A 26405-nucleotide genomic window follows, 5' to 3' on the forward strand; every position below is an offset into this window, starting at 1 on the left:
TCGGACAATCTCACGCACTGTAAAAAAAATAGTTGGTTTAACTTCAAAAAGTAAGTAACCTGGTTGCCTTAATTTTGAGTTTATTGAAATTAAAAAATTGAGTTGATACAATGAGGGAAATTGGTTTCATAAATAGAAACTCAAAATATAATTGTATCTGAACCACAAAAAATTTGATAAAGAGTGAAAATAGCACAATTTGTCACTGCGTCATCACAAATAAAACACAATTACCCAATATGCTTCCAAAATCTTTTGATAATATTAGAATAAAAGTTGTCGATTCTCAAAAATGTTAATTTCAATGAACTCAAATTTTTAAGGCAACCAGGTAACTTATTTTTTAAATAATTGTTTACAGTGTAGTGGTGTTCAGTCATCTGACTGTACTGTGCATGATAAATGTGTGTTTATGAATTATGTAGAAGTGAGCTTAGGGCTGTGTCTGTGCTAATGGAGGGAATCTAGATAATTAGATTCAGTCTAAATCAGAGACTACTTTTGATTTATGGGATTTATAGAATTATAAAACCCTGTAAATGGTATTTGTACTGTTTATAGCCTTGTTGTTTTCATACACTGCAGACACACATCAGTGTTCAAACACTTTATAAACATGAATTTTGCATAATAGATCCCTTTAATATATTTTAAAAAGTAATTTATTCCTGCAATGACCAACAAGGATTTTTGCAGAAGGCATTGCTCCTGTCTTCAATGTCACATGATCCTTTAGAAATCATTCTAAAATGCCAATTAGGAACATCTCAAGAAACATTTCTTAATATTATACATTTTGAAAACATTAATATTTGTGTGGATCATTTTTTCCAGTATTCTCTCTTTTTGTAAAAAAAAAAAAAAAAAAAAGGTTCAGGACAACAGCATTTATTTGATTTGGAGATCTTTTGTAACATGATAAATGTTCTTACTATCACTTTTAGTCACCTGCACATACAAAAGAACACATTTTCAGGGCAAACTCCTTTTATGTATTAGAATAGAACAAATAGCCGTTGTAATCATAAGGAGCACTGGGAATCCGGGAAACGATTCCAGATGAACTGCTGAAATGTTTATTCTGTCAGTTGTACAACTATCTGGGAAAGGAACATTGATTTGGCAAAGGAACACTAAACCAAACAAGATTGCCATTTTAAGAAACTATTAGCATGACATTGTGTCTTTTTGCTAGCAGCTGCTGACTACCAGCCAAGCACGGCATTAAAACAAGATGGCGTGAATGAAAGGTAAGTCCTGTCTTCAGGACAACTTCCATTTTCATCTTCTGTCACTTTCCCCAGAAGTGACAGTTTTGTTCTCCTGAAAGTGGAATGGAAACGCTAACATAAATTGTGTTTGTAACAGTTTAACACACACACTTAAACCATCTGTTTCCTATTGCAGTCGGACCGTTCTTGTGGTGAATGGCATTCAGCCTGCCAAACACGAGAATGGCCTGTCAGCAAAAGGGGAGGCGTCTCACTTTGAAGAGATCCTTCAGCTGTCCAATCACAACAATGGACGGGAGAAGTCAGAGACTGACAGACCAGACGAGCCAATCATGGCGTTTGAGAGCGATGAATCATTCCTTAAGAAAACAGGCCCCATTAAGCCTCAGCATGTGGCAGGTGAGTGTCCAAAGAATTTCTCAAACTTCAGTGTCAATCTCTTCTCAAACTGCAGTGAGAACGACAATAAATCAGAGCATTTATCACTTTTTCACAGTCCTTCCACGTTAATTATTTGTGTCACATCACCTTTTAAGTTTCTTTTGGCGGGAAGAGTCATTGTTCTTATGGTTCTGGCTTTTTTTACGCCTGAAGGGTTAATGTTGTCTCAGGTGCGGGTGTCATAGTGGCCGTGTTTTGCCCTGCGGGTGTGACAGGGGGTAACGGGGTGAAGAGCCTGGCAGCTCTTGGCACAAAGCTAGATTCCTGAAATGGTGTCAGGAAGACCTGATCCGGCATTGCTGGCACCCAAGACTGGAAACAGGACCCCTTGGCTTAGCTCTTCACCCTCCTTTCCCTCGGTTCCCTCGGTGGGGTCAGCATTACTTGGTCCCTCTCTTCCCAGCACGTACCTCCACCTGTCCTCCTGCAGACAGCCCTCCAGCCATAAATCATCCGCAAAGAAAACACAAGGGGGTTCACCCCCTGCCGTGCCAGCTCTCGTAAACTGAGATGTACGTTTTTTTTAAATCCAGGATCTTTTATCCAGGATCTTTGCTTTGCCATATCTGGAGAGCTGGTCTCATTTCATGTTAAGTATAGAATTATCACTGACGTATCATGTGACTACACAGACAGATATGTCAATGTTCTCAGAACAGATACATTTGTTTTTTACCAGTTAAAACTGAAAGTTAACATTACCAGCAAACCAAGTGAACTGACTGGTATAACGCAGTGATTCTGTGAGCGGGGTACATGAGCAGGTGCCTGGGGATTTTGCTTAGGTTGTTCCGCATAAGGTTATAGTGGTAATTTCCTGTCTATTTTATTTGTCTGCTTTCCATCAAATGTTGGATTTGAAAACGTGTATTTTGTTCAGTACATTTTAATATCACTGATTATATTGCTGGAAGAATGTCATGACAAAATTCGATTGAGACAAATATATATATATATATATATAATATAATATATATATATATATATATATATATATATATATATATATATATATATATATATATATATATATATATATATATATATATATATAATATAATATATTAAAATCAAATATTTGGTCACTTTATTTTACAGAGTCCTTGTTAAACGTTACATGTACCTACCATAGTAATTACAGTAAATTATGCATACACTGTAAAAAATGAAAACGGAAAATGTACTGGTAATTTTCTGCCAGTGCATTGTGATTTTACGGAAATTTCCATTAACCCTTAAAACGCATGCAATGTGTAATTCAAAATATAGGTAGAACACCTGTAAAAAACCAATACGGAAAATTCCTTCATATTTATACAGTACATTGTGCCCTATTTTTACTGACTTTTTTTTAAACATGCAACTAACCTTCAATCAAATACTAATCGTACCCTAACCCTATAGTAAGTACATGTAGTTAGTTAAAGGGTAAGTTCACCCAAAAATGAAATTGATGTAATTAACTTCTCGCCCTAATGTCCATACCCGTAAGACCTCCGTTCATCTTCAGAACACAGTTTAAGATATTTTTATATTTAGTGCGAGAATGTATGCACACTATACTGTCCATGTCCAGAAAGGGAATAAAAACATCATCAAAGTTAATTAGAATCTCTTGTAGCATTGAAAATACATTTTGGTCCAGAAATAACAAAAACTCTGACTTTATTCAGCATTGTCTTCTCTTATGCTTTTGTTTTCAAACCTCAAATAAAGATTCAAACGGTTATGAATCAGCGAATTGATTCATGATTCGGATTGCCAATGTCACGTGATTTCAGCAGTTTGACACGTGATCCGAATCATGAATCATTACGCTGATTCATAACCGTTTGAATCTTTGTTTGAGGTTTGAAAACAAACAGGGAAGAGAAGACAATGCTGAATAAAGTCGTAGTTTTTGCTATTTTTAGACCAAAATGTATTTCCGATGCTTCAAGAGATTCTAATTAACCAACTGATGTCACATATGAACTACATTGATGATGTTTTTATTCCCTTTCTGGACATGGACAGTATAGTGTGAATACACTTAGATACGCTCTCGGACTAAATATAAAATATCTTACGGGTGTGGAACGACATTAGGGTGAGTCATTAATGACATCAATTTCATTTTTGGGTGAACTAACCCTTTAATATTACTCAGTACTTGACACCTTAAACAATGACACCTTAAAATAAAGTATAACCAAATATTTGAATATCATTTGAAATGTACTTTATTCCTGTCAAAGCAAAGCTAAATTTCAGCAGTCATTACTCCAGTCCAGCTCAATAAATTGTTCTTATTATTATCAGTTAAAAATGGTTATGCTGCTTGAAAAATAGAATATTCAAAAAAACATTAATTTTAAATTGAAATAATTTGTAACATAAATGTCTTCGATGTAATTTTTGATTAGTTTAGCGCATTCTTGTTGAATAAAAGTATTTCTTTCAAAACTAATTCTTATCCAATTTGAACGGCAGTATAGCTTCATACCAAGTTAAACGATTCAGCATGATTTCGTTTTTTAATTGTTACCTTTTAAAAATTCCTAAAACTTGATGCCCATTGCATACGAGGCAGAAGAAAAAGTGAGATAAAAATGAGTTGATGATCTGGTGTTGTAATTTATTTAAAAGAAAACTAGTTTTTTTATTTTATTTAATTTTGTCAGCATTAACCACTTGTTGTTTCTGTGTCCTCCAGAGGTCCTCTGAGGTCACAAACTATTGGATGAAGCCTTAAATCTGCGAGTCTATCAGCACACCGTCTGCCTGAGGGACCGGTGGAAAGAAGCACAGCATGAAAGAGACCTGTGCCAAACCCAAAAACTGATCTTCTGTTTAGACTGTACAGAGCAACCCCTCCATCAGAGCCTCTCTTATTGTTCATGATGAAAATTACAAGGAAGCTACAAAACAATCAAGCTGAGAATCCCCATTCATCAAGACCCTGACCTCACACACTACGGCACACCGATTCATGCCTCTTACTGATCACCACAGTACAATGTTTTTTTTTTTTTGTTTGTTCGTTTTTTTTATTTAAAAAAAAGGCTTGTGACAAACATTATTAATCCTTGTCGTTATTCATGCTGTTATGGGTTGAACGCAGAAGTGCTTTGGGTGTTTTATTTTTTAATGTTTAGTTATTTAACTTGAAGAGAATTGTAACTACTGGGTACAGTTGTTTGTGAATAATGTAAATTGGATCATGGGAGGAGACGATCTGTGAATAAAACAGAATGTAAGGGACTGCCATGCTTGAACTCCACTGTTTCATGGTTTTTAATGTTAGAGGTGTTTTTCATTTTGTCTTTTAGTGAAATCATTTTTAATGCTACAATTGCACCAGATTAGTTCTTGCTGCTGAGTTACTTACATAAGAAATGTGTAATATCCAAAAGATATCAACAGCCAGATTGACTGTGCATGCGCATACAACAGCAATGATGAAGTTTTTTTTTTAAATTTGAGTTTTAACTGCAACTTTAAAGAAGTCTCACTATAGTTTTACCATAATATTCATGGCTTTCTTGTCGATAAAATGCCTGTCTCTAAAGTTTATGCCTATTTATAAACCAGAAAAGATCAGCAATACCCAAAGGCGCCCTTTTTAACTGCAAATTATGCCAATTTATAGCCTCTTTGGAACTTTGTTAGATCGTGAGAACACAAACTCTTGGCATAATCATTTTTTGCAGTGTTTCCAATCACGGCCCACTCTAAGGAGCTGTATATTGTGTATACCCTTGCTTGTACTGGGTAATCCTAAAAAAGGCAAAGTAATTTGCCTTTTTAAAAAAACGTTTATAGTTTTATTATATGTGCTATAAATGTTTGTTTAGTCTAAAGAGGAAATGTATGTTGTTTAATTTCCCTTTAATTTCATTCAGCATAATTATTCTGATTATTTTCATATTATTTTTGTATTTTTAGTAGTGTATTGGTATTATTTATCTTAGTATTTTTGCATTGTTTTCCAGTAAAAATATCTTTAAAAAAAATGTATTTAATTAATATATAATAATATGTAATTTATAATGGTAAATTAATTTTGTTTTTGTTTTTTGGGATTTACGCTTAAAACTAACTAAAGGTTTTTCTGTCTTTTTTTCTTTTCTTTATCTTTTTATACGATTACTGAAGAAGAAAATGTAAATTATTATCAATTGCTTTATTTGCAGCTTAAATCTGAGTGATATTGTGATGATTTGTGATATAGAGTTAATCCTTTTGGAAATCTCGCCAGGTCCAGGATGGCTCAGCTGTCTTTACTTTTTCCAGAAAGCCATCGAGTGATGGACTACATGCCTGTACCAGACTCCTGTCCAAGATCACATCACTCTGACCTTTGTGCACATGCTTGGGCACTCTTGCCATCTGTATAGAATGACATCTAAAACCACCACGATGTGTGGTTTCTCCCCTCATCTCTCTCTCATTTGGTTTCATAGTTTGCTGTAAGCTGAGATACAGACTTCAGTAAACAGTGTAACCCTGATCTTTGTAGAAGTTTGCCAGAGGTTAAGGTTTAGTATTGTCCATTATGAGACATCTACCATATTCATACACAGCAGAGGGCAGCAAATCAACGCACATGCAATTACAGTCTATAGTATGGACCCACCGATCAGGTTTCTCTCACCCGAAGAAATTCAGACTGGTTGCCAACATTTACTTTTCTTTGCTGCCTCTGTTTCAAAGAAGAATGTGAAGTATGGGATTGGCTATATTTTCCAGCCCAGCGTTCCCTGTAACTTTATATGGACCCATAAATGACGGGTTTGTTTCAACATTGTGTTGTTGCTGTGGCGATTGCTCCAATTGCGGGTACCGCTTGTGTTCTGCAGGGGAAAATAAGAGGCTATTTTTAGTACGATGTCAGTTGCTAGTGAGTTATAGTGTAAAGGCAAAACCAAGGTGATGAATTAATTCACAAAGGATGAGGAACAGTGAATGGATACAACTGGCGTAGATGCAATGGAAACAAGACCGAGTTTAAGGTCATGTCACTCCTGAATAGCTTGGGTGTGAGATTAGGAAATGAACCATAAAGATTTTGACATGTTGATTTACAGTCAGGTATCTCTTCAGGGCCATTCTGGAGTTCCTCTGCTAACATTCAGTGATGATTCGTCAATCAAACCTGTGAGATTGACTTCACAGATGAAAGCTGTTACTCTAAAGCTTTCTCTTTTGTTTTCTTTAAAGGATTAGAATGAAAATTAGCCCATGGTTTACTCAGCCTCAAGCATACTAGGTGTATATGACGTTCTTCTTTCTGATGAACACAGAGTTATTTTAAAAATATATCCTGGCTCTTTTAGTTATTCCCCTTATTTATGTTTTAACTCGGAAGTAAGGTGTGAGTGTGCGCGACATCCGATTTATTAGCTGTAGGGAAATAACGTAAAGTATGTTTCAAAAGTGCAGTAAATACAGTAAAATAATAAGGTAAGAAATACCAGTATGCTATATCAAGCAGCATTACGAGTTGTTCACTGAGAGTAGCCTAGCCTGGAAATCTAGAAGCACGTACCCTAGCAGCAGCAAATCTAATTTGCCGCAAGTATCGTCTAGCAACTCTCAATACACGTCTGAGCTGAAGAAACCAAACTCAGTTCAGGCCAATCACATCGTGTATAGAGTCGGTGGGCGGGGCTTAACATAATGACAGCCGAGTGGCGCTTGCGTGCTACTAGTAAACACAGAAGCTGGTGAACGGTGGTCTTTCGAATCAGCTCTGACCGTGACTCTGGAAGACTTGGAGTTAAGCTTTTCTCTGAGAAAAGAACAAAGAACGGCACTGAAGTCATTCTTAAAAAGGGAAGATGTGTTCGGAGTTTTGACGACCGGATACGGCGAAAGTTTAATCTGTCAACGAGCTCTCCTTCACCTACTTTATTGCTCTGGTTGGTTGTAGCGCTATCCTATCGCGTGCAGAGGGAGTTTAAAAGACAACCATTTATCCCGCCCCTTGGATTGAGCCCTGTCAATGGTGAGTTTCTAGACCAAACATCTTTATGTGGGTCTGGCTTGTAAGGCTAAGTATAGCCTACTTCAAAGTGTAGACTACTAAACTCTCAGGATACACTAAATTGTTAAAAGTATTGAGACACCTCTCCAAATCATTGAATTCAGGTGTTCCAATCACTTCCATAACCACAGGTGTAAAAAATCAAGCACCAGGGCATGCAGACACTTCTACAAACATCTGTGAAAGAATGGGTCGCTCTCAGGAGCTCAGTGAATTCAAGCGCGGTACAGTGATAGATTGCCACCTGTGCATTCAAGTCCAATCATGAAATGTCCTAAATATTCCACAGTCAACTGTTAGTGGTATTATAACAAAGAAGAAGCAACTGGGAACAACAGCAACTCAGCCATGAAGTGGTAGGCCACGTAATATCCCAGAGCAGGGTCAGCGCATGCTGAGGTGCACGGTGCACAGAAGTCACCAACTTTCTGCAGAGTCAATAGCTACAGACATAAATTTAATTTTTGGGTTAACTAACCCTTTAAAAATGTACATGTATAGACTAAAAAAAGTGGGCCAATTTAGTCTACTAGAACATTGATGTTAGCATACTTACTACATAAAGTATACTTAAAGGGGTCATGATACATGCACTTTTACAAGCTGATTGTATGGAAATGTGTGTTGGCAGTGCCTGTACACAACCATCCTATAATGATAAAAATCTATCCAGTGTTTTTTTTGTTTTTTTTAAATCTCCTTATATGTTTTCTCCTGTCTCAAATCAAGCTGTTCGACCATATGATGTCACATGGTTGGACGCCACTTCCACGACTGTTGATTGACAGCAGCGTTTCCTCTCAGACCCGCCCTGAGCGAGCTCAAGCTGTCATAGTACTGGAGCAGAATGGCGTCTAAGCGATTGTGGTGTTCTGTTCTTGGGTGTAATAATGAACACAGCAGTCATTCTGATGTTCCCAAATCCGAACCGCTGAAGACACAGTGGCTAAGTTTTGTTTTCGTCGATGCTTTTATGTCTGCGTGAACCGGGAAGCATTTCTCACCAGACTGCTTTATAAACGAGGGTCAGTATAAGGCAGGTTTTGCTGAGAAGCTGCTCCTGAATAAAGATCTGTACAAGCTCTTCGTATTCATGCTGCATCTCCAGAAGTGAGTGTAGTTTGAAACGCTTGCACGCTTCACGATGAATGATGAATGAGCTAAAGTTTACAGGGTAAGCATGCTTTCTATGTATGTCGTTCTCAATATAATACATAATCCCACGTTAATAATGAACAACTCGTTATGGTTAATGTGTTATTACAAACTGTGTATGCTGGTTTTAAGGGGGGGGGGGGGGGGAATGCTGTTTCATGCATACTGAGCTTTTTACACTGTTAAAGACTTGGATTCCCATCCTAAACATAGACAAAGTTTCAAAAACTAATGTTGGACGTTTGATGGAGTATTTCTGTGTTAAAAATACTTCCGGTTTCTCACAAGTTTCTGAGAGTTTTTTTCGAGTATGGGTCGGCTTGACGTTGATAGAGCGGAAGGTCCTTGTATGGGCCGTACGGGCTCTTCTCCCGGTAGGGTGCGCGTGACTAGAGCGAGAGAGGAAATGCACGTCCATAAACACTCGCTCAGCTGCAGATCCAGTCGTCCATGAACACTTATGTCATTATAGTCCGCGCCGCGCTCCACTTTATTCCTATGGGTGACATCAAGAGACTTCAACGCTTCAGCACAGCATTCCAGGAAGCATTGAACCGTTTTGAACGCAGAAATGACGGGAAGCTTCACAACATCGCTTCAGTCACGTCGCAAAGTGGATCTCCACCGTTCACTGCTGTCAGGACTAACGGTTGCTTGCTACTGCTAAGGGTTAGTTGCATACAATAGTCCATGAACCGAATCATGTCCTCATAAACTGCGAGTAAACACACACCAATGTTGACAGGCCACTAAATACAGTACATACCACAGAGACGGACGTCATGCTGTTGCTGTTTCTCCTGTTCAATTTATTTCAGCCTCCGGATCTGATTCTGGATCATGTATTAGTTGAATCTGGGTAGCGTTTTCTTATCCACGCTTAAGGACGTCACCGCTTTGTGCGCACTCGTCATTCTTTAGCTCCGCCCACACGATACGCCTCCAGACGCTCGTTTTTTTTCCGGAAAGACCCGGTCCAGCCTATATTTCTTTTATAAATATAATAAAACTAAAGACTTTTCGGAGATATGAAGGATGCAATACTACTCTATAGGTACTCAAGATTGACATGACATTAAGGGGGGGGGGGGGGGGGGTGAAACACTCAAAGTTAACGTGTACATGGCAACACTACACAAGCTTAATTATGTAGATGGTTTATAACGGTGTTTCTGTCAAAAAAATTTGTGTTGTAACAGTTATTACGTTATGCATCACTGACAAACCGACATTAACAGAAAAAAAGTTTTTATTGGCATTAGGTGTAACATCAATCTGTCAATGAACTAACGTATACATCAGTAAACACATAAGTTAGCATTTGCGCTAACATTACCCTGCCAGTACATAAAGATAGATCAAAGTGACATTATGTTAACCAACCATTCAGAAACGTCCTGTTCGAGCTTTAATTGTCGAATTTTGTTGGAGCTGTTATCTTGGAGCAAAGCTCATTATCATTTAAAACCGTATGACTTGGTGAAAATTTTATTAAGGCAAATAGGGTGAATTACAACATATCCCTGTGGGTTTAAATTGCATTGAATTAAATTGAGTTTAGTATTATGATCCATTTTAAAAATGCATTTGTCTCTGAAATAATTGTTTGTCTTTTATTATTGGCATTTTTATTATCTTTTATTATTTGGCATTATCTAAAGAAATTGGATGAGCTCATTCATTTTCATAATAATTTCTTACCTATACTTTTTGTGTGAATTGGAATGTGTGCAAAGGATTGTGGGTGATTGGAAGATGCAAAGGAAAACCTGATGCATCCTTAAAAGAATGACTGAAAGGAAGGCATCGAATTGGGAATTACCCCATCACTTGTTTAGTTTCTGAAATAATCAGTGTTTTAGAACGAATTGGATGAAGGATGATTCAATGACTCAACCATACTGACATTCACTGGTTTCAGTCAGGAATGAATCAGTGATTTTGAACGAATTGCTTGAGTGAATGATTTAAATCACTTACTCATAAAGATAACTTGTTGTCACCACATACTGGCGTAACATTGTAACCTGCATAAAGGTTCGCTTGAAGAACCCTACAAACAGTAACGCTGAAAACACAACCACCATTGGAATTTGGTATTTGTTGCTGTTTATTGGGAAAATTAGTGTTTAACTAGCCTTAAACATCTAATAAATGTTGCTGAAAGGCAAACATGCCATCTGCACTGCCACTTTTCATGAAGTATAAGGGTTATCGAGCGGTCAAGCTCTGTGGTGAGTGAACATCCATCACTCCGCACTGTGAGTTTCTACACCATCAAAGGACTTCAAACAAACTGCTATACCCAGCCCTACTCGCTCACACTCACACTCACTCTCAGCTGTCTTATCTCCCAGGCAACAAGTCCCCTTCCCACAGCTGTTATCGTATGATGGCATATTGACGCGAGAGCGCTCAAAATAAGCCCATTGGAAATTGTTATTGCCGTTTGAGTGGTGGGTACTTGCTTGTTTTGCAGTTCTCCCACTGTGAGATGTGTCTTTCACTACAGCTTTGGACTTTCTGGTGTTCTCACTGTAATTAACATGATCTTTGAGGTGTTTGGCAAAAGGGCCACAATAGTCGGAGGTCAAACTCATGGGGGAGGCAAAGTTTGTGGTCGCAGAAAAGCTGTATGTAAATGGGCAGCAGCTGGATAATCAGTTTTCTTGTTTTCTTCATGCATTCAGGCGTTGACTAGTGCCTTTGATCGACACCAGCATGGCTTGCCCCTAGGAACTAAATCTATTCTGCCTTTGGGAGTCCACATTCTTATTTTCATGAGTCATTGGGCCCTTTTCATGAGGGAAAGACATATTGTATGACTCATGCATTTTATTTATTGTCCTTTGCCTTTTATCAAAGAGTAATAAAGAGCAGACACGAAAGCTGAGAAACTGTAAAAATACTATTTTTTTATTTGAATATATTTTAAAATGTAACTTATTCTGTGATGGTACAGCTGAATTTTCAGCAGCCATTACTCCAGTCCTCAGTGTCACATTCAGAAATAATTATCTGCTGATTTGGTTCTCTTGTGCTGATACATGCATAAACACATTTCATTGTTCATATTTATCTACCTGTAACCACTGATTGTTCGTAACCTATTAATCAAAGTAAGAAAGAGTTGTGACGCAGAAACGGTGGGATTGTGAAACTGTGTGCTTTTCCTGCTCGCACATCCTGAATGATTTGCATGCAGTGCTGTGATTTGAATGCAAAGGATCTGTGTCTTCAAATACATCAAATATATAAGTGTCTTCAACTCTGGATTCAGTGTTAACTAGGATTAAGGAGGAATCAGGCCAGAGGATCCAGTTTTGCTAGCTGGCTAGAGTCTTTTTTATCACAGCAGGAGAACAACAGCTGTGTCTCTTATTTTGTTTTCTTGAGTTGAGAACATTTGCCACGGGACCTCTCGTGTATTAAAGGCTATGGCGAGAGAAAGATTCATGGTCAGATCTAAACCATCTTGGCTGGCTGTGGATTGTTTTTACTGGCTGGCCTGGGGGAGCCTTGACTCATGACTCAGTACAGATCAACTCTAGCGATCGGCTTTATTTGAGACCAAACTTCTCTACCACCATTTGGTCTCGCCTGAACAATAGATCTTATACTGTGCCGTGTACATCTACTATTTATATTAAACATTAACAAACAACATTATGGAGGTATTTTTGGACACGTTTTGGATATATATATATATATATATATATATATATATATATATATATATATATATATATACAAAACAGTTGCCTTAATTTTGAGTTCATTGAAATTAAAATTGAGTTACTACAATGAAATTTTTTGAGATTCGACAGCCTTTATTAAAATATTATTAAAAGATTTTGTAAGCATATTGGGTAATTGTGTGTGTTTTATTTCTGATGACGCAGTGAAGCATGCCAAATCGTGCTATTTTCATTATTTATCAAATTTTTTATGTGGTTCAGATACAATAATATTTTGAGTTTCTATTTATTAAACAAATTTCCTTCATTGTATCAACTCAAATTTTCAATTTGAATAAACTCAAAATTTTAAGGCACCCAGGTTACTTACTTTTTTAAGTTAAACCAACAAAAACCAACATTTTTTTTACAGTGTATATATATTAAAAACGTTTTAAATTATTACTTTTATATAATCATCATGTAATCACACCATAAACAAATATATATTTTTGTTATGTGCACCCTTACTGATCTGGGGCTATGCAGCTCCATATGCAACAAACTGCGATGCACTGTGTATTCTGACACCTTTCTATCAGAGCCAGCATTAACTTCTTGAGCAATTTGAGCTACAGTAGCTCGTCTGTTTGACCGGACCACATGGGCCAGCCTTCACTCCCCACATGCATCAATGAGCCATGGCCACCCATGACCCTGTCACCGGTTCAGTGTATATATATATATATGAGGAGTTCAGATGCAAAAGCCTCTAAAAGCCACTTTGGTCAAAAATGAGATAACGATACTGAACGAATGCTCTCTATATATAGTATACATTCATAAAATACTTTCACTTCATTTGATTGGAAATATGGTTTTGTTCCTTTTTGTCATGCAAAACCAGTGTTTGCACTGGTCATGGCTTTTAGTGTCATAAGAAAGACTTAGGTATGTGAAGGCCAACAGAGACCTATATACAAGCCTTAATCTCCACAGCTGCAGAGCCTGTGCAACTGAAAACGATATTGCTGTATATCTCCAAAATGTGTGATGAATATCAACATCGTATCCATCGTCCACACAGGACTAAATCATCTTTTATATGACAGAGTGAATCTGGGACATATTTAGAACAGCTATGGTAAGGAAATCTGAAATTTGCCACAGCATGCTGGACTGACGGAACCAGATTGGTTAGACAGCTGCTCAGATTTATTGGTTTAATGGTTTTATTGACTTGAAAACAAAATATAACAAAGGGATGAGTAAGTTCAGCCACAGAAATTGTAACAGGCCTCAGAGGCCCTGCTGTGAGATGCAGTTTGGTAGGTGACCCTCACAAACACTTCCAACCTTTTAACGCACTGTCCACAGTTTTCAAGTGCCTGTTCTCAAGTGTCTCTCGTATACGCACATGCACATATACACTCACAGAGATTTGTTAACCCTTGACCGATTTGCCCAATAAAACCAGTGGCCCATACCCCATACAAATCTAATTACAAATGGTTTGGTGCTGCAACATTTTGGAAATCTGAATAAAGATAGATCACATTTATAGGCCTGTAATAAAAAAAATGTAGTACAAAATCATTTTTGGCATAATAATTTACTTAAATGTTACTTCTATTGAAAAAAATCATCATATTCATCATAAACAAGTAAATATATGTATATGTATGAGTGTGTGTGCGCCCTTGTTTAAATTACATTGTGGGGACCAAATGTCCCCATAAGGATAGTAAATCCTGAGATCCGCTACATTGTGGGGACCAGACAGCGGTCCCCACTTTTAAAAAGGCTTATAAACCATACAGGATGAGTTTTTTTGAGGAAGTAAAAATGCAGAATGTTTCCTGTGATGGGTAGGTTTAGGGGTAGGGGCAGTGTGTTGAGGATAGAATGTACAGTTTGTACGGTATAAAATGACGTCTATGGCGAGTCCCCACAAAGATAGTGAACCAGACGTGTGTGTGTGTGTGTGTGTGTGTGTGTGTGTGTGTGTGTGTGTGTGTGTTTGTGTGTGTGCACGCTCGTGACTCTTTAGCTCTGCCCACAGTACGCTTCCACAAGTTCAGCTGTTTTCGGAAAGAATCAGTACAGCGTATCAGTCTTTTATGAATCTGATAAAACTAAACACTTTTCAGAGATATGAAGGATGCAATACTACTCTGTAGGTACTCAAGATTAACATGAGATCGGCAGAAACTGTGTGTGTTATGTACCCTTTAACGTTACTGTAGTATGAAGCAGGGTAGGTCTGAAAGCAGTTGGAGCGGAATGAGGCCGCTGGAGCGATTGCTAATGAGAGACAAGTTCAACACACGACTCGAGAGCAGCAGAGCTTTTATTATGCTGCAGACGACTGCTTCCGCTTCTTCCAATCATGCGTATGTGGGGTAACACAGCACTTTTTTTTTTTTTTATCATATTAGATACATTTGAGTTTGTTAAAAGTTATGTTAATGCTACTCTCTGCATTCTCGCCAGCTATGAGACACTTGCTGCACACTGCAGTAAACTAGATCAATATTAGACATGGTAATACAAGGTATACTCAAAGTAAGTCAAGAAACGGAAAATCGAGGGTAACGCGGTTGATCATTGATAGTCAATGTTCTGGTTGAAATTGCTTATTTCTCTGGATTTAAACATTCTTGGAAACATCTGTGATAATGTAAGCACAAAACTACACAAAATATATTTAAAAAAAATAATGGTTTTTGGATATTTTAATATAAAAATATTACATATTGTGCCTTTAATACAACTAAAAAACTAGAAAAAGTGCTTATAGCAAATTGAAATTAACAGCAGCATTTAAATATTCTGCTATAAAGGGCCTAAAATCTAGCCTGACAAGCCAGACCCACATCAAGATGTTTGGTCTGGAAACTCCCCATTGACAGGGCTCAATCCGAGGGGCGGGATAAACGGTTGTCTTTCAAACTCCCTCTGCACGTGATAGGATAGCGCAACAACCAACCAGAGCAACGAAGGTGAAACTTTCGCCGTATCCAGTCGGCAAAACTCAGAACACATCTTCTTCTCTTCTTAAGAATGACTTCAGTGCCATTCTTTGTTCTTTTCTCAGAGAAAAGCTTAACTCCAAGTCTTCCAGAGTCACGGCCAAAGCTGATTCCAAAGGCCGCCGTTCGCCAGTTTCTGTGTTTACGAGAAGCACACAAATGCAACTCGGCCGTCATTATGTTAAGCTCCGCCCACCGACTCTACACACGATGTGATTGGCCTGATCAGAGATTGGCGATTACAGCTCAGAAGTGTATTGAGAGTTGCTAGACGACACTCGCGGCAGATTAGGTTTGCTGCGGCTACCTAAATTCCCTCACAGGTTTTGGAATATAATCTTTAAACCACCACACCAGTCTCGTTGGCTGCCATGCACATTTTAAGCTTCTTATTCTTCTTGTTCTTATGGTTAAATGACATATTGAGGTCGTGCAATTCAGGTCGGAACAAATATGTAATATAAAAGCATCCTTTAAAGGCTTCTTTTCCACAGGTTCGGAGTGGAAAATGATCTTACCTAAATTCAGAGGCTTTACAGAGAGCCATTTATTGTGGTCAAAGCTGTAGGCATGATGAATCCACATTCACAGAAGGCTTCTTGTAAGCTCTTTGTTGTGGAAATGTTGATCTGCCACTGCCAGCAAAGTCAAACTTTATTAAATGTTATAAAATGAAAAGGGTAACATTTTATTCACAGCCATCCAAATTTTTATTGTGTGCTCGATATAGGGAAATAGCAGATGGCTTTGAATATGTATTTCTGGATATTATATCTCTATCTTCTCCATAGCCCAGAGCACTGTTTTGTTCTTCCCTACTCATTGCACTGGCATGCCACATCTTATTAAAATAAACTCTCCTCTGGACACCCACCACGGCAACAAGGTCTTTTTCGCAACGAGTCAGGTTTCTTTCAAGGGCTGCTAGGATGACCTAACCACATTAGCTTTCAGCACGATGAGAGAAACCTTCGTTTATAATTGAGATGCCAACTATTCCAGATCTACTACTTTACATCCGCTGTGTCCTTGGTTCTCATATCCCTTCCCAACATCTTCTTGCCTGTATTCATAGCAGCTTCTTGCCCCGGGCAGGGATTAGAGTTAGAATTATTACAGCTTTAGTCCAGACTCCTTTATGAGAAACATATAGTAGTGTTCAGATGCTTCTAATCGCTATGAAATATTTATGTTTTTGAATTAAACTGATAATATATAGTACATATTATCCTAAAATACAACCACTCACAGTTCAGACAAATGCTTACTAATTTAATGCATCCGTGGTAAATATTAAAGTGATGTTTGTGAATGTGAACGTTCTGCTATGTTGAAAGTGCACCATAAATCAAGTTATTGTCTCTCAAAAGAAAGAATCGACACTGAACCGTCTGTACGAGTCATTTGTATTTCGAATCCCACTGTGTGACGTTTCTACATAACTAGAAAAGACATTTCTACAATGCCTGCCTATTTTGTAAATTTTCTACCCATGAATACCATGACCAGCCACCTCATTTTACCGACGACTGCTTCTCAAATCTAGGAGTTTAACGCCGGATTCACAAAACACTTGCTCTTACAAGATGGGTCAGTAGCCAGTTTATTTGGACCATCTTGCTCCTCAGAATCACAAGAGTAATTACGGATGTATATATTTTCTACCAGGTGTTAAAAACATTTTTATGTTTTATGTTTAATATTGTGTACATTTCCGGCTAACCGGCTAACTCATGTTATCTCTGTCTTACTAAAATAGTTCAGCTAAGCAGCTGTGGCCCACTCTTCATAGTTTTCACGCGTCATCACGCTTATAGGATGGGAAAACAAGGCTTTCCTCCATTGCCCACCAGTCATTTTTACCAGGTTTGTAGTCAGTATTAATGCAGTAAGACAGTGATATTAAAATACCAAATTCAATTTACACCTAATTGATGTTGGATATACTTTATATAAGAGGCGGGACCTTTCCGGGCAAAGTGCGCTAAGCTGCTGTCCAATCACAACACGGGAAGCGCTGGCCCAATCAGAACTCGTTACGTATTTCTGAAGGAGGGACTTCATAGAACAAGGAAGGCCGTTTTTAGGACAGAGGAAACAGTGCTGTACAGATAAGTCAATTGTGTGAAAAATACTGGGTTTTTTTACTCGCGAAACATGAACTCATGATGTTATATTGCACACTGTAAACATTATCAAAGCTTCGAAAACACGCGAAGAACGGGACTTTTAAAATAGCATAATAGGGGGACTTTAACAGTCCTCAAAAATACTTCATTATATAGCTGGCACAGAATACAGTACAAGCAAAAGCTGACATACTTGATGCTGTGCAAAATGTTGTTTTTTTTGTTGTTGTAATTTATACTTTATACTTTATTCAATCCAGGAGTGAGCCTGTCACACATCCCGAAGGATTCTGCCCTCTCCGAGGAGGTCTGCAACTAGATCAGTCTGTTCAAATGAAGTGATGTAACATCATTTCTGGACATCAGAGGGAAAGTGCTGCAAATATTTATGCTTATTTTTGTTCATAGTACTCATTATCCACCAAAAAAAATAAATTAGCATACCATATCAAACCGTCTAAAATATATAGATGTACCACATGAATGCAATGCAAGATTTTGACTCAGCAGGCTAATACAAACCATTGTATGCTCATGATTAAAATATGATCAGCTTCAAATATCATTTATGACCGAGAGTTTAATGGGGACTTATCTGCTGCCTATGAGGTTCATTTACATGCAAGTAGTTTTGTTTATTGATTCTCTCCCAAAGTGACTTTGGCAACCATGCCATGTTTTTTAAAGGGTATTTTTATTTGCTTTAAACTTCCGTAGGTTATTTTGCAGTTGCCCAAAGGACAATTATATTTATAGTTTACTCCATGGATTGAGAAAAGATATGAATGCTTGTCATATGAAACGGCTCGATTCAAAGGCTAGGATTAAGAAAGGAAAGTGAGAAAAGGGTTGTAATGTATGCTATGGGGGAAATGGCTTTTGACCGAAGCCAGTGTCAAACCTTCATGAAGGGTTTAACAACGTTTTATGTGAAAGAGCCTTATGATTGGACAATGGTGTCACTTGTCTGCCCAGCTGCTTTGGAAAGCTGGAAGCTTTGTGCGCCATATTTTTGGGACGGCCACCATCCTCTCTCTGCTTGCCCACTGTAAGAGGGTGCCAAGAGTCAAATGGAAATTAGGTGAATGCATTTGAAATCAGAGCCGTCAAATATGTTGCATGTTTGTGTATGCCGTGTGCATGTGTTTGCAGGAGGTCGTCTGGTGTGAATGGTTGTAATTTGTGTGTGTAAGACGAGATGTGCGGGAGACAAAATGGTAGCACTCCATTTGCTTAACTTTGGAAGGCAACAAATAGCCTGAAGCGCAAATATGGAACTGGTGAAACAGAGGCTAAAGCAGAACAGTGCACCCATTCAAACCAATAATTTGCCCTGGCACCATTTTTAAAGGGTAGAAAATGAGATCATGGAGTTGTGTTTAACTGAAGATGAATAAAAATAAAATAAAAAAACAGGAAAGATTTTATTCTGAGGTGATATACTAGGTCAGTTTTAATTAAATTTTAGCTCAAATATTTTTTTACTTTTAATCTTGACGGAGATTTAGCCAATTTAATCTATGGGAAGCTTTTCTGTTTTGCAGTTGTTGATGTACGGAAATTAAAGAGCCATGCCATGTTTTTTTCTACTTGAGGAATGGATATTTGAAGAAACACCTTGTCCCCTGAACCCTGCCTTGTTCCATCCATGCACCTTTGGCCTGATGAAGCCAAAAGCAACGGTGTGGAAAATGCTGGGTTCTAGCCTTTAAACTTTAGTTTTTGTTCCAAGACTAAAAAAAAAAATGTACCAGAAAGTACCACAGTATTTAAGCATATTGCAGGAAGGTCTTTGAGCCTCATAAGGGTATAGGTCTAGGGTCAGGGTTATGTCACTCAGTTTATTCTTGGTTTTGTGACAGAGCCCTGCCACTCCAGTATTTGTCTTGTCATTGTGTGAGCATACAATCTCGAGTGTGCTCGAGCCCTGCGCTCTCTTATCATGTCATATTCTGTGTAGCACACGGGCTGTTTTTTCACCGGCCGTGTGCTTTAATGTCACGATGTTTTATGTGAACATGGAGTCTGTGAGTGTGCTCATTGGCTGCGTGTTTATCTTTTGTTTTGTGTTGAGCACATGGCTGGTATTTGTCTTTGTTGGCCATGTGCTTGTGTTTGTCATGTTTGATGTGAGCACATGGCTTGTCATGTATTTCCTTGTGCCATGTGCTCTCCTGTCTAACCCCATCTATCTTGTTTCCTGATTATTGGTTAATTTGCCCCACCTGTCTTCTCTTGTCACCCTCTTTTGTTTGCTTCCCTATTTATTCTCCTTGTGTCCTGTGCTGGTTCGTCATAAGGTACCCTTCATGTGTCTTGTCTCTGCCAATCTTGCTGCCTGTTTTTTGCCGCATGTCTTGTTTCCCCCACAGGGAATTTTTTTTTTTTTTTTTTTTTTTTTTTTTTTTATAATTAAAGACCCATAAACTTCTGCATATGAATCCTCGCTCCTTTCATCACCCAAAACCTGACACTATATCACTCGATCAAAATTTCTATTAACCAATCAGATTTTAGCATTAGGCTTAGGCAAGGAAAGTTTTGCCTTTATACAGAGTGTCTATTTACACCAAGTGCAATTAATGTTCCTTGTTAAGGGGCTAGGTTTTAATAATAATAATAATAATAATAATAATAATAATAATAATAATAATAATAATTATTATTATTATTATTAGTATTATTAGTATTATTCTTAATTTGTTACAATTATATAGCGTTTTTCTGGGTACTCAAAGCACTTTACATATGGAGGGGAACTTCAACCACTCCTCAACCACCACCATGCGACCCGGGTTCTAATCCGCCTTTTCCGCCTCTTCTCCCTTTACTTAAATTTTAGTAAAACTTAAGTAATTACTGGGTTACCATGATCTTCACTTTAGATTACTGATCCGAATAAGTAATCATTCCTACAAGTATGTAGTAACACTTGATTCATTACTATCCATAAACTTACACAAACGTCAAAAGTTACAATGACTTCAGTCATTACTAAAGAGTTATCATGCTTTTCACTTTAGAATACTGATCCAAATAATTAGTAGTTGCTTCTGAAGGATTTCTCATTACTAGTGGTTTACCATTACCTTTACTTTAGAAATAAATACAATTATAAATTAGAATAAATTAGAAATAATAGATTATGCATTATTCAAGTTAATTATGAATCTGTATATAGTAGTTCTTAGTAGGCCTCTGCATGGGAGTTATGAAAAAATAGTAGTTATTAATAGTGCTATTTCTTACTAATTTATTAATCAGTTTATTTTTTTTATATTAGTTACTAGAATGTTAATGTTGTATTGCTCATGTGTTCCTGTGTAGTTATTCATTAATGATGGAACAGTATTCTAAATTGCTACCCAAATGCTGCATTAGTTGTCTTAAATATTGTTAATTTGTTAAACTGCAAACAAATAATTGCATGTTAACATTGACAGCACTATAAAAAATATAAGCCAGTTTCACACTTTCAAGAACACTTTGTTAGTGATAAAACATAATGAAACTACTGTACAGTATGCATTGAATGTAAACCTAATAGCAGGATGGAGTCTACTACATAGTCTGAATAACAGCCTAATAAGGTGTTAATTGACTGATTTTTCTTTTGTCAGCAGCGTGACGATAATGGCACATAATCTGATAAATACCGTATGAGTTCTTTGAGTTTTTGCCTGTGAGAGGGAAACCATTATTTTTGGTTAAGTAACAAAATGTGAAAAGGGATAAATTCCAGATGGACTTCTTGGACTTTGTTTCCATAGTTGGGTTTTGGCTATCAGTGACAGCAAAGGGATTGTGCGAGAAAGGAGAAAATTTGTAGTTCAATCTCTGCCGTTACGTAACTGATCTGTCTGAAGATGTGCCCGTGAAAGTTGTGAGCAAAGCTTATGTGCAAATCATTCTGATTATTATAAAAGTGATTTACCTCTTTACTCAAGTCACTGCCACCCTAATCTGTGGTTTATTGTCTTATTACTTATCTTGCATAAAGTCTGTATGCAACACATTTGATATTATCTAGATGGGCTCTCCACATAAAACACTAAGTTCTAGAAGCTCACGTAAAACTGCTTTTATTTGTACATTTCATTCCCTTAATGTAATGGTAGTAAACCCATGGGGTGTTGTATTACCCCCAGAGAGATGTACTCTATGATCCAAAAGGAAATATGTTCTACAATGAGATTCATTGTCTTTTTATATTTTTAGTGTGGTTAGCTGCACTCATAACTGATTACCAATGCTCTTTACATGATTCTGATTGGTCGTGACTTTCTGCGCTCAAACATGTTTGTATAATGATGTCTAAACTGTATAATTTGCAGCTGTCTTCGGCAACCAGTCTCCTACATTGTAATGAAAGCTCTAGTGTAAAATTCTGCCAGGAAGATTCAATGTTATGTCACTTATCACATTCAGACCGAACCAATCATGTCCTAATTCTCAGAGTATAAAAGATGGTCACGTACACATGTCTGAGTTCGCAGATGCTGATGCCAGCATTTACCTCCATCCTCCCCACCACCACCAGGATGGTCCCCGCTTATACCTCCTAGGGGGTCCGCTGCGCCTCTGCCTTCATCTTTAGGCAAGAAATGCAGAGTCTGTTACCTTCGAGACGAGAGCTACGCCAAAGAACCTCTAATTATAATACTTGCTGGTCTGTTGATAAACTTTACTTTATTGTACTTCATCGGGCCTCCCCAGTCTTTCTGGCAGAACTAGTTTCATGTCTCTCATGTCACTCAATCTTAAATCAATATTTCATGTCTGTTTATTTTGGTAAGTTGAATTAAGTGAAATATTGTTCTGTGAGTCATTATTGCTAAATTGTCTTAAAAGACCTCTCCTAATCCCCCAATTAATTTGGCAATTGTGAACAGCTGACTGTTATTTAATATTTATCACACGCCTTAATATTTATCACACACCATATCAAAGATTCAGGTCTCCAATTGAACATTTTCAAGTGACTTATCGCATCTAAATTTTTCAGTTGAAACTGAAAAAGCTGAAAAATGCAGTAATTCACAGAATTTCAATTCGAAACTGAAAAATTTAGATGTGATCAGTCACTTGAAAATGTTCAATTGGAGACTTATTTTTTGCTTTGTGTTTTTTTATATAGTGCAGAGAGGCTAATTTTATGTTTATATCATGGTAAAATTCATGTGATATATGTGCAGCCAGTGCTATAATTCTAGCTGATAATGATAAGCCAAAAATAAATGTCATGTTATGGTTGCTAATTGATAAATAGGCCATATTAAAATGATATACTGTTATAAGATGTTTATAGGGGTGTGAAATGCTGTTTCATGCATACTGAGCTTTTTACACTGTTAAAGACTTGGATTCCCATCCTAAACATAGACAAAGTTTCAAAAACTAATGTTGGACGTTTGATGGAGTATTTCTGTGTTAAAAATACTCCTTCAGGTTTCTCACAAGTTTCGGAGAGTTTTTTTCGAGTATGGGTCGGCTTGACGTTAATAAGAGCGGAAGGTCCTTGTATGGGCCGTACGGGCTCTTCTCCCAGTAGAGTGTGCGCGCGCGTGACTAGAGCGAGAGAGGAAATGCACGCCCATAAACACTCGCTCAGCTGCAGATCCAGTCGTCCGTGAACACTTATGATGCGCCGCGCTCCACTTTATTCCTATGGGTGACATCAAGCGACTTTAACGCTTCAGCACAGCATTCCGGGAAGGCAGCGCTGCATTTGAACCGATTTGAACGCAGAAATTACGAAAAGCTTCACAACATCACTTCAGTGGCGTCGCAAAGTGGATCTCCACAGTCACTGCTGTCAGGACTTCACTAAATCATACCAAAGAAGTGTGTTTTTGACGGAGCGGTCCCAGCGACAAAGGTTCGGTCCTGCTTTGGAAGCAGCCGGTGAGTAAAACTGCTTTAAATGTCTCTGCTGTTTGCTATCGTCGCGTGAGTAAACATCAGTAAATGACACGATCGCGTGCTTCGTCATTCAAATGCGCTAACGGTTACTCCATTGCTGTTCTCTGTATAACGTTACACTGGTCTGACGTGCAAAACGGTTTTGCTTGCTACTGCTAAGGTTTAGTCGCATACAATAGTCCATAAACCGAATCATGTCCTCATGAACTGCGAGTAAAGACACACAAATGTTGACAGGCCACTAAATACAGTACATACCACAGAGACGGACGTCCTGCTGTTGCTGTTTCTCCTGTTCAATTTATTTCAGCCTCCGAATCTGATTCTGGATCATATATGTATTAGTTGAATCTGATCGATAACCATGGGTTTCTCCACGCTTGAGGACGTCACCGCTTTGTGCGCGCTCATTCTTTAGCCCCGCCCACATGATACGCCTCCAGGCGCTCGTTTTATTCCGGAAAGACTCGGTACAGCCTATATTTCTTTTATAAATATAATAATACTAAAGATATATGAAGGATGCAATACTACTCTATAGGTACTCAAGATTGACATGAGATTGACTAATTAAAGGGGGGGGTGAAACACCCAGTTTCAGTCATTCTTCTTCTTCTTTCGGCAGTTTTCTTTATGGGTCGCCACAGCGAATCATCTGCCTTTAATGAATTATTCATTCATTATTAAAAATTAATGTCACAACATTGTACGGTATAAAAATGGATACTGATTTTGAGATTTGCTAAATATTACATTTAACTTTTTTTATTATTATCTGAGTGTTAGAGGATGGGAAAGGTAATGTCGCACAGTAGCTATAAATAATAATATTGTGCGTCCTTGTATTGAAGTGTTTTAAACTGAGCTTTAAATTGTGTTTGTGCTTCTTAGCCAAAACGTATTTTTCCAAATTTTTATTTTATTTTTATGTCAGCTGTAAACTACAGCAATCCGAACGGTGTGTCTGCAGGTTCACAGCATGCATGCTCATATATTCCTGAACAATTATCAAGCGTGAACTTTAAATATATCGCCAAGCATCAGTCACACAACAAGCACAAACCCAGTCAGAGCAACTGCACTACCTCAGAGCGAATATTGTGCACATGTGAAGTCACAGTTGATGAGATTCTGAGAACATGTTACTCTAGAGACCAAGTGATTCATTTAAACATGTATCTATATATATTCGGCTGTTGACATGCAAATTGTGCAGCCTAGCTTACAGGTTTAATAAAAGCTATTCAAGCATATGGTGCACAAAACACACTCTACCCACTAATTAATTATCACCACTAACTAAACTAATAATACAGGCTAATTAATAAGTGCCAATGTAATCATTTTATGATAATTCATTATTCTTCATATAGTTACTTATATTCTTGAACAGGGTCTTGTCTTCTAATTGTTTTTTAATTGCTGAGAGTCACTGTGGTGAGTCGAGCAGCCACTTGTTATTAATGCAAAGCATCTGGGTTTACTTATCCCAAAGCTACCAATTAAAATGTGTCCTAGAAACATCAATATTTGACTGGAAAAGGCAACTCTCTGAATGTTTACATTCACATGGAGAGCTTGTCCAGAGTTTAAAACAGTGGTATAATAACAGCCAACCCAGAACACTAAATTGTTCCAAACTCTGCAATATTCTGTGTGAAATGCCTAGCTGAACAGGAGTAGCGCTGCGCGGTGGTTATTTTCAGTTGTATTTCTGTTGGAGAAATAGTTGTTTATATTTGTATGCGGGCGGTGAAAATGAAAGTTTTGTTTAACATGGCACTACTGCTGGAAAAACTTTGAGTGCTCTGGATTTTGTGTAATAACTTAAAATGGTATGTATGAATGTATGAATGCTTGTAGTTTGCTCTGTGAGCATGTTGTGATATTCTGCATTGTCCTGCAGAGTTTACCTCAAACCCTAATCAAACACACCTGAAACTAATCAATCACTAATCACTAATCACAAACTAATCACTGCCGCACCACTGCCATGGGGCGGCTGTGGTTCAGTGGTTCATGTAGATTGTCTACAAACCAGAAGGTTGGTGGTTCAATCCCCGGTTCCACCTGACCAAGTGTCGAGGTGTCCATGAGCAAGACACCTAACCCCAGCTGCTCCCGACGAGCTGGATGGCGCCTTACATGGCTGACATTGCCGTCGGTGTATGAATGGGTGAATGTCAGTCAAAATGTAAAGCGCTTTGGATGGCCATAGGGTCTGTTAAAAGCGCTATATAAATCCAGTCCATTTACCATTTACCATAATCAATGCCTTTATAGTACCTAGTAAGACATTAGCTGTGTCTCATTTCGAAAGGCTGCGTCCTCCGGAGGTTGCATTTGAAGGGTGCATACGTCATAAGGCCGTCTCATTTCAAAAAAGTGAGTAGGACACTCCAAATGTGACCTTCGAATGCGTCCTTTCAATGGATTTCGGAGTGTGCATGAGGTGTAGCCTTCACGGCTGGAGATAACCCACAATTCTTTGTGTCGCCGTTAACAACCGTCATATTTTTTTATATTATATGAAAAAACGGCACCACCGTGCAAGTGTAGGTGCGGTGTTTAAATGTAGTTTAAGCTTGTTTTTGTTTTTTAAAGGAGGGGTGAAATGCTGTTTCATGCATACTTTTTACACTGTTAGAGTTTTTTACACTGTTAAAGACTTGGATTCCCATCCTAAACATAGACAACGTTTCTATGTTTGGCAGAAGTTTGTATGTCAGGCAGAAATGGTACCAGAGTAATTTAGTGTAAATAGGTTACTTTGTGTACAACAAATGCCA

The 26405-nt window shown here is 37.8% G+C and overlaps 1 protein-coding gene across 6 annotated transcripts in view; it reads left to right on the forward strand.

Moving 5' to 3' along the window:
- The window catches only part of map7d1a (MAP7 domain containing 1a), a 62759-nt gene extending 57829 nt beyond the window's left edge, over nucleotides 1-4930 (forward strand). For 5 of the 6 annotated variants that reach the window (XM_067448198.1, XM_067448201.1, XM_067448200.1 and 2 more), the window contains 3 exons: nucleotides 1196-1250; nucleotides 1408-1631; nucleotides 4369-4930. In XM_067448198.1, coding sequence (XP_067304299.1) covers nucleotides 1196-1250; nucleotides 1408-1631; nucleotides 4369-4379 — 290 coding nt within the window. In that variant the 3' untranslated portion in view covers nucleotides 4380-4930. The remainder of the gene's footprint in view (nucleotides 1-1195; nucleotides 1251-1407; nucleotides 1632-4368) is intronic. The other variant, XM_067448199.1, reaches the window with a different exon arrangement.
- Nucleotides 4931-26405: the final 21475 nt, after the last annotated feature.

This window comes from Pseudorasbora parva, chromosome 7 (assembly GCF_024679245.1).
Source record: "Pseudorasbora parva isolate DD20220531a chromosome 7, ASM2467924v1, whole genome shotgun sequence".
Classification (NCBI taxonomy): domain Eukaryota; kingdom Metazoa; phylum Chordata; class Actinopteri; order Cypriniformes; family Gobionidae; genus Pseudorasbora; species Pseudorasbora parva.